General features: G+C 42.6%; 1 protein-coding gene across 1 annotated transcript in view; it reads right to left on the reverse strand.

The window, feature by feature from the left end:
• The window catches only part of LOC133563103 (matrix metalloproteinase-15-like), a 52,231-nt gene that overhangs the window by 32,267 nt on the left and 6,757 nt on the right, over nucleotides 1-13,207 (reverse strand). Inside the window, exons 3-4 of the mRNA XM_061917048.1 lie at nucleotides 5,004-5,123; nucleotides 4,628-4,941 (exon numbers count right to left, since the gene is read on the reverse strand). Of these exons, the coding sequence (XP_061773032.1) occupies nucleotides 4,628-4,941; nucleotides 5,004-5,123 (434 nt within the window). The remainder of the gene's footprint in view (nucleotides 1-4,627; nucleotides 4,942-5,003; nucleotides 5,124-13,207) is intronic.

Here is a 13,207-nt window from a genome sequence, read left to right on the forward strand (position 1 = left end):
GATTGATTGATTGATTGATATTACAAATCAGGTCATCATGTAGCGTATAAATAAGAAGGGAAGACCAAGCCTTGTGTGCGCTCTTTCTTAATTTCTTCAGGAGGGTTCACCATCTTTCGTCTTCGAAGGCATTGTCTGTGTGAACATATTGATTCAATCCAACTTTGTACTATCTGATTATGAGTAATTAAAACTGTTGTAACAAACTCTCTATTGTTCCTGTTTAAGATTCGGACTTTTCGACCACATAAAATTGGCGTCCCTGTATAGGCCACCACATAAAATTGGCTACCACTAACAGGATGAGGCCCCGGGTTAAATCCCCGACGTTTCTACTACATAAAATTGGCGTCACGAAACACATTGGTAAGAGCGCTGCGGTCAACATCCAGGAGTTGTGTCTCTCGGGGCAGACAGCGTTTCACGGTGCACCAAAGGTAAGCAATTTTGCTTAAATGTGTAAAAACTGTCTGTTTGGAGACGGTCGGGTCTGGTGAGACTAAATGCTAAAGTAGTAGTAGAAAAGTTGGAGATTTAACCTGGGGCCTCATCCTGTTAGTGGTAGTCAATTTTATGTGGTGGCCTATACAGGGACGCCAATTTTATGTGGTCGAAAAGTCTGAATCTTAAACAGAAACAATAGAGAGTTTGTTACAACAATTTTAATTACTCACAATCAGACAGTACAAAGTTGGATCGAAACAATATGTTCACACAGACAATGTTTTCGAAGACGAAAGATGGTGAACCCTTGTGAAGGAATTAAGAAAGAGCGCACACCAGGCTTGGTCTTCCCTTCTTATTTATACGCTCCATGATGACCTGTTTGTAACATAACTTATGTAACTGTCCAATGTTCAGGGTGACTTGACCTCTTATGTCGTGTCCCTCCCAATGCATTTAGTTTGGAGGTAACCCTAGGACAGACATTTCTACTACAGGATAAGAAGTTAATAAATAAAGTAAATAGCAAGTAAGTAAATACATACATACATACTCTGGTTGTACGGTATACTAGTACTAATAAAGTACCACGGTAATAATGAATTAAAAATTATACTATACTCCTTTAAAAAAATACCAGTATTTTTTTTGTAATCCGCATGCTGCGGTGACTTACAGAGCGGCGGAAAAATTACAGATAAAGACAATTTTACTGGTTAATAAAGAGGGTGCATGAAGCGAAATACGAAGGTATTTAGGCTTCAAAACTTGTTCAAAAGACGCTTTAAACACAGAAGTGCCACACAGCTTTAAAAGGTGCCTCATCAGAGGTGTCATGATTAAAGTATTTCCTCCTTTGCTTCAAACTTGGCTAAACAATTAAATAACATGCAGACAGTATTAGTGGAGTCCAAACCGCCCACGTAGTGATGCAAATGAAATGACGGAATTTTGTAACAAATTGTTAGTATTTTATCTTTAACAATGTGTGTTTTACCTGCGAGATGTCTTATCTGTGTACTTTCAGCCATAGTATTAGTTTTAGTATTTACAAACAATTGTATTTTTCTTAAAGCAGAGACCAAGAGTGGCAACCATAAATAATGAAGTATTTAATAGAGTGTCAATAAAGCTTTTTATTTCATTCTAACCTAAACCTAGATTACGGCAGGAAATATGTCCGTCCATCCATTTTCTACCGCTTATTCGATATGTAATACCGTATTTTTCGGACTATAAGTCATTTTTTTTCATAGTTTGGCCAGGGGTGCGACTTATACTCAGGAGCAACTTATGTGTGAAATTATTAACACATTACCGTAAAATATCAAATAATAATATTTAGCTCATTCAGGTAAGAGAATAGACCCGGGGTAGGGAACCTATGGCTCGGGAGCCACATGTGGCTCTTTTGATGACTGCATCTGGCTCTCGGATAAATCTGAGCTGACATTGCTTAACACGATAAGTAATGAATAATTCCGCTTGATATCACAGTGTTAAAAATAACGTTAGAAATATAAAACATTCTCATGCTTTTTTATGTTCAGGAAGTTGTGTTAATGGTAAAAAGGTATTTATTTATTATTGGTTAGTGTGGGGCTTGCTCTCCTGGGCGTTCTTACATGTCACAGTTAATAGTATTCTACCTTTGTCGTAATTTTTACTTTCTGAATAAATTATGTGATAATGTTCATCAGTCAACTCATTGGTGTTAATTTACAATCTATCAAGATAAAAAAGTTATATCAAAATCAAATTACGGTATGCTATTTATGTAGCTTGCTCATTTTCCTCGACTAGTGCACTAATATCATGTAGTTTATTAATTTTTTACATACGTAGTATAATCTACAAAGATACAAAGCATTGCTGTTGCGACATCTAGTGGACACATTTAGAACAGCAGTTTCTTTCATTGAAACATTTTGGCTCTCTTTTATACTTGGCAAACTCATCCCGCGGGCCGGATAAAACCTGGGCCGTACATTTGACACCCCTGGCATAAAAGCTGTGTGTTTCATGGTGGCGGCTGATGGCGTGATCTCAGGATAAAGACGCAGAAGGTCAAATAATTTAATTCTTTACGAAAGGTTAGTGCGAGTCTGGTAGCCGCAGCACATCGACAAAAGGCAATGTTCCAGCGCTGGAAAGGAGCAGGAGGAGAACCTAAATAGAATCAATTAAAAATAGAAAACAGGTGCGCTGGCAGGAAACTGAGCAGAAAGTGAAGGTGCAGCCAAACAAGGAGTTCAACAGGAAGTAGAACTAAAATAAGAGCGCTAGGGCTAGTGCAAAGATAAAATAAAACTGCCTGAGGAGTTTCCAGGCAGTCACTCAGCAAACAGGAGGAATAAAGATGAATAGTTGATGTGGCCATAGAGCAGGGGTGTCCAAAGTCATTTTTTAACGGCCCGAAGCACATTCTAAAAATACGATTAAAAAAAAAAAAAAAAGAAAAAGTGGGATAAAAGAGCAAACAGGTGAAATGTGACAATCAAATGTTGCAATGTTTACTCTAATAACAAAGCTGCCACGCAGGCTGTTATTTTCTTTAAAAAAATAACAATTAATCAAAATCAATGCCACATTAAATATTCCACTTTAAGATATTTTTGGGGGAAAATGTTGCACATTTTGTGTTTGCCATATAAAAAACAAAGTTGTTTTTTTTCTAAAGAAGGGCCTAATAAGAACAAACAAACAAAAAACAACAATAAAAGCTATAAGTGACGGATCGATCTGAAGTTGATCTCAAGACGATTGTGTTTAAAATAAACAGTAAAAAAAAAAAGTTTTTTATTTTTAATGAGTAGGACCCTTTTGGATCCCCAATAATTTTAGTGTGATTTTTTTTGTGTGTCTCATTGCTAAAAAAATAATAATAAATTGAAATCAATGGTGTTACTGTATGTGTTGTCATTTTAAGGCTCCAATTATTCTATAATCTCAAATATTCCACTTTAAAATTTTATTGGGGGAAACTATTGTCATATTTTGTTGTTTTTTTCCATAACAAAACAGGGGTTTTTTTTTGACAAAAAGAGCATACAACTTAAATCTTTAAAAACGTTATATTGACAGATAGATTTAATGTTGATCTAGATAATTAAACCTTGAATAACAAGAATACAAAATAATGACACATTTTAAATATTTTTTGACCAAAATCTTGTGGGAGCAAGCCTGAGTGGAGGCCTAAATGTATACTTTTACACATACAGTGGGGCAAAAAGTATTTAGTCAGCCAGCGATTGTGCAAGTTCTCCCACTTAAAATGATGACAGAGGTCTGTAATTTTCATCATAGGTACACTTCAACTGTGAGAGACAGAATGTGGGAAAAAAAATCCAGGAATTCACATTGTAGGAATTTTAAAGAATTTATTTGTAAATGATGGTGGAAAATAAGTATTTGGTCAACCATTCAAAGCTCTCACTGATGGAAGGAGGTTTTGGCTCAAAATCTCACGATACATGGCCCCATTCATTCTTTCCTTAACACGGATCAATCGTCCTGTCCCCTTAGCAGAAAAACAGCCCCAAAGCATGATGTTTCCACCCCCATGCTTCACAGTAGGTGTGGTGTTCTTGGGATGCAACTCGGTATTCTTCTTCCTCCAAACACCACGAGTTGAGTTTATACCAAAATGGATACATGGATGATATAGCAGAGGTTTGGGAGAATGTCATGTGGTCAGATGAAACCAAAATAGAACTTTTTGATATAAACTCAACTCGTCATGTTTGGAGGAAGAAGAATACTGAGTTGCATCCCAAGAACACCATGTATCGTGAGATTTTGAGCCAAAACGTCCTTCCATCAGTGAGAGCTTTGAATGGTTGACCAAATACTTATTTTCCACCACAATTTACAAATAAGTTCTTTAAAATTCCTACAATGTGAATTCCTGGAGTTTTTTTCACATTCTGTCTCTCACAGTTGAAGTGTACCTATGATGAAAATTACAGACCTCTGTCATCATTTTAAGTGGGAGAACTTGCACATTTGGTGGTTGACTAAATACTTTTTGGCCGCACTGTATATTGTATTGGTTTTTGAAATTAAAAAAATATCAAAATGGCCCCTGTTTGCGTTGATTTTTCAGTGTGCGGCCCTCAGTGGAAAAAGTTTGGACACCCCTGCCATAGAAGATGTAGGGGGAAAAAAACAAACCACCTACCTCGAATGTTTGGACTGTCCAAAGTCCAAGGTTCGTCTGCATCAAAGTGAGTGTCCCCGCCCATTCCCGGGCCGGGGTAGAAGGCGTGGGCCAGCGCGCCCCCCTCGCCGTCAAACAGGGACATGTCACCATGGAAACCAGAGGCAAACAACAGCAGGATGTCGGCGAGCTCGGCCCCGCTGCTGTTGCCTTGAGGAGCCGTTAACTTTTGGAAGGTGAGCGGCGTGACCTTTCTCCACACGTCAAAGGCTCGACGGATGGCATCGTGCATCCTCTCTGCTCCCAGGGAGGGCGGGATGTGCTGCTCCAATATGCTGATGCAGACACACGTGTCACCTTGCCCAGAATACATCCTGTGTGTGTCCGTGAGGTGTACCTGTAGGTGAGCTGGTCCTTGTCCCAGCGTTGTCCAGTGAGGGTGTAGCGTCTCCTCCTCGCTCCATCTTCAGTGTGGGCCTTTTTGTCCGGGAGGCCACAGCGAGGTCGACGCATGGCTCTACACGAACAGTAACGCACATTTAAATGGACTTTCACATTTGCTACATGTGCTTTTGGCGAGACACAGGTGTACGAACATTTTCCAGAATAATTTAAAGGTGGTGGGCCACTTTGACAACTTTTGTACAATAAAGATGGTAAAAAACTATCCAATGTGGGTCAATATCTGCTGACTTGTGTCAACAAAACATTCTTAGCTTGGGGACATCGACGATAAGGCAGTTTAATGTATTATCAATTAATAGATTATAGTTTTACAGTGTGGTTTTCGTCCTGGTCGTGGAACTGTGGACCAGCTCTATACTCTCGGCAGGGTTCTTGAGGGTGCATGGGAGTTTGCCCAACCAGTCTGCATGTGCTTTGTGGACTTGGAGAAGGCATTCGACCGTGTCCCTCGGGAAGTCCTGTGGGAAGTGCTCGGAGAGTATGGGGTATCGGACAGTCTTATTGTGGCGGTCCACTCCCTGTACGATCAGTGCCAGAGCTTGGTCCGCATTGCCGGGAGTAAGTCGAACACATTTCCAGTGAGGGTTGGACTCCGCCAAGGCAGTTCTTTGTCACCGATTCTGTTCATAACTTTTATGGACAGAATTTCTAGGCGCAGTCAAGGCGTTGTCGGTTCCGGTTTGGTGGCCGCAGGATTAGCTCTCTGCTTTTTGCAGATGATGTGGTCCTGATGGCTTCATCTGACCGGGATCTTCAGCTCTCGCTGGATCGGTTCGCAGCCGTGTGTGAAGCGACCGGAATGAGAATCAGCACCTCCAAGTCCGAGTCCATGGTTCTCGCCCGGAAAAGGGTGGAATGCCATCTCCGGGTTGGGGAGGAGACCCTGCCCCAAGTGGAGGAGTTCAGGTACCTAGGAGTCTTGTTCACGAGTGAGGGAAGAGTGGATCGTGAGATCGACAGGCGGATCGGTGCGGCGTCTTCAGTAATGCGGACGTTGTACCGATCCGTTGTGGTGAAGAAGGAGCTGAGCCGGAAGGCAAAGCTCTCGATTTACCAGTCGATCTACATTCCCATCCTCACCTATGGTCATGAGCTTTGGGTCATGACCGAAAGGATAAGATCACGGGTACAAGCGGCCGAAATTAGTTTCCTCCGCCGTGTGGCGGGGCTCTCCCTTAGAGATAGGGTGAAAAGCTCTGCCATCCGGGAGGAACTCAAAGTAAAGCCGCTGCTCCTTCACATCGAGAGGAGCCAGATGAGGTGGTTCGGGCATCTGGTCAGGATGCCACCCGAACGCCTCCCTAGGGAGGTGTTTAGGGCACGTCCAACCGGTAGGAGGCCACGGGGAAGACCCAGGACACGTTGGGAAGACTATGTCTCCCGGCTGGCTTGGGAACGCCTCGGGATCCCCCGGGAAGAGCTAGACGAAGTGGCTGGGGAGAGGTAAGTCTGGGTTTCCCTGCTTAGGCTGTTGCCCCCGCGACCCGACCTCGGATAAGCAGAAGATGATGGATGATGGATGGAGATTATAGTTTTAATACATTTTTTATAATATGCCAAACTCATTTGGGCCGCTTGTACCAGTGATCTTGTCCTTTTGGTCATGACCCAAAGCTCATGACCATAGGTGAGGATGGGAATGTAGATCGACCGGTAAATTGAGAGCTTTGCCTTCCGGCTCAGCTCCTCCTTCACCACAACGGATCGGTACAACGTCTGCATTACTGAAGACGCCGCACCGATCCGCCTGTCGACCTCACGATCCACTCTTCCCCCACTCGTGAACAAGACTCCGAGGTACTCGAACTCCTCCACTTGGGGCAGGGTCTCCTCCCCAACCCGGAGATGGCACTCCACCCTTTTCCAGGTGAGAACCATGGACTCGGACTTGGAGGTGCTGATTCTCATCCCGGTCGCTTCATGCTGCGAACCGATCCAGTGAGAGCTGAAGATCCCGGCCAGATGAAGCCATCAGGACCACATCATCTGCAAAAAGCAGAGACATAATCCCGCGGCAACCAAACCAGAACCCCTCAACGCCCTGACTGCGCCTTGGAATTCTGTCCATAAAAGTTATGAACAGAATCGGTGACAAAGGACAGCCTTGGGGGAGTCCAACCCTCACTGGAAACGTGTCCGACTTACTGCTGGCAATGCGGACCAAGCTCTGCCATCCGAGAGGAGCTTAAAGTAAAGCCGCTGCTCCTCCACATCAAGAGGAACCAGATGAGGTGGTTCGGGCATCTGGTCAGGATGCCACCCGAACGCCTCCCTTTGGGAGGTGTTTAGGGCACGTCCAACCGGTAGGATGCCACGGGGAAGACCCAGGACACGTTGGGAAGACTATGTCTCCCGGCTGGCCTGGGAACGCCTCGGGATCCCCCGGGAAGAGCTGGACGAAGTGGCTGGGGAGAGGGAAGTCTGGGCTTCCCTGCTTAGGCTGTTGCCCCCGCGACCCGACCTCGGATAAGCGGAAGAAGATGGATGGATGGATGGATGGAATATGCCAAATTCGGGCTGGGCGATATATTGCGGTTTTGTCTCTGAGCGATATAGAAAATGACTATATCGTGATATTCGGGTATACGTTCTCACGCAGTTGCTTTTAGCTGCTGGCATTACACTACAGCATGGGTGTCAAACTCTGGCCAGCGGGCCAAATTTGTCCCGCCGTTTAATTTCATTTGGCCCTTGAGCCAATATCAAATTAACATTAGAGCTGGCCCGCCGGTAACACCACATTCACCGCTAATACTCATACTTGCCAACCCTCCCGATTTTCCCGGGAGACTCCCGAAGTTTAGTGCCCTTCCCGAAAATCTCCCTGGGCAACCATTCTCCCGATTTTTACCCGGACAACAATTGGGGAGCGTGCCTTAAAGGCACTGTCCTCTACAACATGTCGTCACGTCCTCTTTTCCTCCATATAAACAGCGTGCTGGCCAAGTCACATAATATAGGCGGCTTTCACACACACATACCTGGTCAGCAGCCATACAGATCACACTGAGGGTGGCTGTATAAACAACTTTAACATTGTTACAAATATGCGCCACACTTTGAACCCACACCAAACAAGAATGACAAAACACATTTCGGGAGAACACCCGCACCGTAACACAACATAAACACAACAGAAAAAATACCCAGAACCCCTTGCAGCACTAACTCTTCCAGAATGCTACACTATACACCCCCCGCTACCACCAAACCCCGCCCACCTAATTCTTATTTTATTTTCGAATTTATTAGCCTGCGGAAAAAGTTAATGTTGATATTTACCTCAGAAGGCTGCAAATAGAAAAGAGGCATTAATTTTTTCAATTACGTTTATTCTGATGTTTTTTTGTTTGTTTTTTGAAAGTTGATTTTGCACTATTAAGTTATATAAGCTCTGCCTGTTCCATGGGAGGAAGCCCGAGTACCCGGAGGGAAATCACGCATTCACGGGGAGAACATGCAAACTTAACACAGAAAGATCCCGAGCCCGGGATTGAACCCAGGATTACTCAGGACCTTCGTATAGTGAGGCAGATGCACTAACCCCTGTTCCACCGTGCTGCCCTATGTAAGCCTTGCTTGTTCAATATTCATTGCAAAACTTGCTTGGGTCCCTATTAAAAGGTTAATTTGTTCAACGTTGGCCCGCGGCTTTGTTCAGTTTTAAATTTTGGCCCACTCTGTATTTGAGTTTGACACCCGTGCACTACAGCCTCGTCCCACTCTTTCTTGTCTCTCTTCACAGACAGCAAGCGCACCTTCTTACATACGTCACATACTGTCACGCCATACGTCACATACGTATACGCCCTCGCCGAGCAGAGAGGTAACAGCATGGGTAACGTTAGCTGTGGTGCGAGTGGTCATACAAGAGAAAGAAGGTGGGAATCTGGTAACAAACGGAGGAAGAAGAATTAATTCCCAAGAAAAACAACAGGGGGTCCATCGTCTGGCGGTGGTTTGGCTTCAATCGGGAATATGTCGAACAGACAACTGTAATTTGTCAAGTGTGGGGCAAAAGCGTTGCTACAATAAGTAGCATTACTGCTAATATGTAGCATCATTTGAAAAGTCACCTGCTAGAGCAGGGGTCGGGAACCTTTTTAGCTGAGAGAGCCAAAGCTAAATATTTTAAAATGTATTTTCGTACGAGCCATATAATATTTTTTTTAACACTGAACACAACTAAACGCATGCATTTTTAAGTAAGACCAACATTTCTAGAGTATAATAGGTCTCTTATTCTTTGTAATAACATTGTTATTCCGAAGCTAACTGTGGAGGAGGTGTGGCCTGTGGGCCTGCAGTGAACTGGGGTGTGCCAGGACCGGCCTCTAAATCAGTGACGGGTGCGTAGACGGCCCACCTGGGCCTTGTTATCTAATCACCTGTCACTCTGTTATAAGCAGCAGCCAGGAGGAGAGACGGGGTTGGGGCTGGGGCTGGAGCCAGAGCGCAAGCGAAAACAAAAGAGAAAAATACAATTGCTGGAAAGCAACTGAGGGACTTATTGAAAAAAAAAAACTATATTGTAACCCTAAAACCGGCTCTCATGTCGGTGCTTGGTGGTCTGAAGAACCCCCAGAAGGGCAAGCCCCACACTAACCAATAATAAATAAATAACTTCTTACCATTAACGCAACTTCTTGAACAGGTGCGTTAGAAACGGATGGATGGCTTTAAAATGCATGAGAATGTTTTATATTTTGAACATTATTTTTAACACTGTGATTACAAGTGGAATTATTCATTATTTATCGTGTTAAGCAATGTCAGCTCAGATTTATCCAAGAGCCAGATGCAGTCATCAAGAGAGCCACATCTGGCTCCCGAGCCATAGGTTCCCTACCCCTGTGCTAGAGAATGAAGAGTGCTTGAAACTAGGGCTGGGCGATATTGGCTTTTATTAATATCGAAGTATTTTTATGCCATATCGCGATACACCATATATATCTCGATATTTTGCCTCGGCCTTGAATGAACACTTGATGCATATAATCACAGCAGTATGATGATTCTATGTGTCTATATTAAAACATTCTTCTTCATACTGCATTCATATATGCTACTTTTAAACTTTCATGCAGAGAGGGAAATCACAACTAAGTCAATTGACCAAAAGTGTATTTATTAAATACTCTTCATTCTCTCGCAGGAGACTTTTTAAAGGGGAACATTATCACCAGACCTATGTAAGCGTCAATATATACCTTGATGGTGCAGAAAAAAGACCATATATTTTTTTAACCGATTTCCAAACTGTAAATGGGTGAATTTTGGCGAATTAAACGCCTTTCTGTTTATCCCTCTGGAGGCGATGACGTCAGAATGTGACGTCGCCGAGGTAATACAGCCACCATTTTCATTTTCAACACATTGTAAACATTGGGTCTCAGCTCTGTTATTTTCCGTTTTTTCGACTATTTTTTGGAACTTTGGAGACATCATGCCTCGACGGTGTGTTGTCGGAGGGTGTAACAACACTAACAGGGAGGGATTCAAGTTGCACCACTGGCCCGAAGATGCGAAAGTGTCTGCCGCCAGACCCCCATTGAATGTACCAGAGTGTCTCCACATTTTACCGGCGATGACAGACATGGCACAGAGATGTATGGATAACCTGCAGATGCATTTGCAACGATAAAGTCAACTAAATCACAAAGGTGAGTTTGTTGATGTTGACTTATGTGCTAATCAGATATATTTGGTCGCGGCGTGACTGCCAGCTAATCGATGCTAACATGCTACGCTAATCGATGCTAACATGCTAATTACCGGCGGTGCTAAAGCAGACATGGAACAGAGATGTATGGATAACCTGCAGATGCATTTGCAACTGTATTACATTTCCTTCCACCCACATTTAATGCGAAAAAAAACACTTACCAATTGACGTATTTAAGTTGCTCCAGTGTCACAAGATGCGAAAGTCCTGATCGTTTGGTCCGCACATCTTACTGGCAATCTGTTGAACCGCTTAAGCTGCTGAAATCCGAGTTAATGTCGCTATATCTTGCTGTGGTATTCCCATTGTTTGTTTACATTGGCAGCCCTGTATGATGTCACAGGGACATAGATAGTGGTTTCGAAGATAGCGAAAATAAGGCACTTTAAAGCTTTATTTAGGGATATTCCGAGACCAGTAAAATTGAGAAAAAAACATCAAAAAATACAACAAGCCACTGGGAACTGATTTTTATTGTTTTTAACCCTTTTGAAATTGTGATAATGTTCCCCTTTAAATTAAAGAACTAATTAATAGTGCTGCTACCTTTTGTAGTAACACTTCTGCTGCATACTTTGTATTTTGCTGTTGTCTGCTGAATATCTTCCCACTTGAAGCCAAACCACCGCCAGATGATGAACCCCCTGCTGTTTTTTGGGGGCATTAATTATTCTTCCTCCATTTGTGATCAGTTTCGGACCTTCTCTCTCTTGTATTGTCACTCAACTCGCTCCGGTTGCACGACCTGCCTCAGCTAATGTTAGCCATGCTGCTACCTCTCTGCTCGGCGAGAGCGTATGACGCTAAACGTGCGACAGTATGTGACGTATGTAAGAAGGCGTGCTTGTTTTACGTCTCTGTGAGAAGGAAAGACGAGAATGAGTGAGAAACGCCTGTAGTGTAATGCCCGCAGCTAAAAGCAACTGCGTGAGAACATATACTCGAATATTACGATATAGTCATTTTCTAGACAAACCTGCGATATATCGTTTATATCGCCCAGCCCTACTTGAAACTCCCCATGTCAACATCTCCATTCGGTGCCACACCCACAAAATGCCAAGGCAACCATTTCCAGATCAACACCGTATGAAACAAATAGTCAACAACAGAAGGAGATAACGTCCGCAGGAACCTACCACATAGCGAAGGACATACACTATTTGATTTCCTATTATGCAGATCATTTTTATTTGACAGTTATTGAAATATCTTGTGTGACATCATGCACAAAAGTGCACTTTATTTGTTTTTAACTATTGTAATTGCATTCTGTACAAAAAGTGCACTTTAATTTAGTGTTGTTTTGATATGTCATCTTAGTGACATCATGCACAAAAGTGCACTAATAGCTTGTTTTAAAATGTCTCTGACAATCTTGCACTTTCTGCTTTGAAATGACATGAATGTTTGTGCCACTGCTTAATAACTGTTTAATAAATACACTTTTGGTCAATTGACTTAGTTGTGATTTCCCTCTCTGCATGAAAGTTTAAAATGAGCATATATTAATGCAGTATGAAGAAGAATGTTTTAATGCAGACACATAGAATCATCATACTGTTGTGATTATATGTATCAAGTGTTCATTCAAGGCTAAGGCAAAATATGGAGATATAGATCGTGTATCGTGACATGGCCCAAAAATAGAGATATTAAAAAAGACCATATCGCCCAGCCCCAAGCCAAACGACCAACAAGAAACATAATCTGTGCCAAAAAATTGCCCCCCAATCTCACGTTTTGGACACACCTGATGTAAGAATTTAAATACTCAAACTGCATTTGAGTTGCAAAAATGCTGCCGTACATATAGAACTACAACTACATCGGTGCTCAGTCGAGCAGAGACCTCCACCAAGGCCACTCAAACATGTACAATCTGACAGATACCTCCTCCAGCATATGCCTGATTTAATCTTCAAAATTTAACGTATTATTTACTAAGAATGTTCCAGTGAATATGTCCAAAAAATGGTTTGGTTATTCTTGTGCGAACAATGAAACCGACATGAATAACATAACCGCTTTCGAAGATTCTGAGATTGGACTGTTCATTTGACTCAAACTGTAAAGGCGAAACCTCGATTTATGAACTCTTAAGTGTCTTTTAGTTGTGCTAGCTCAATATGGGTAAAGAAAAAAAAAAAAGGACAAGCAAAGTGTGGATTAAACATTTAAGAGGTGTCCACAGCGTTGTCGACAGTGTATTTCTCTTTCTCACTCTCCCTGCCAAGAAGATTAAAGGCCTACTGAAAGCCACTACTAGCGACCACGCAGTCTGATAGTTTATATATCAATGATGAAATATTAACATTGCAACACATGCCAATACGGCCTTTTTAGTTTACTAAATTGCAATTTTACATTTCCCGCGGAGTTTACTGTTCAAAAAACGTCGCGGAATGATG

This window comes from Nerophis ophidion, linkage group LG12 (assembly GCF_033978795.1).
Source record: "Nerophis ophidion isolate RoL-2023_Sa linkage group LG12, RoL_Noph_v1.0, whole genome shotgun sequence".
Taxonomy (NCBI): Eukaryota; Metazoa; Chordata; class Actinopteri; order Syngnathiformes; family Syngnathidae; genus Nerophis; species Nerophis ophidion.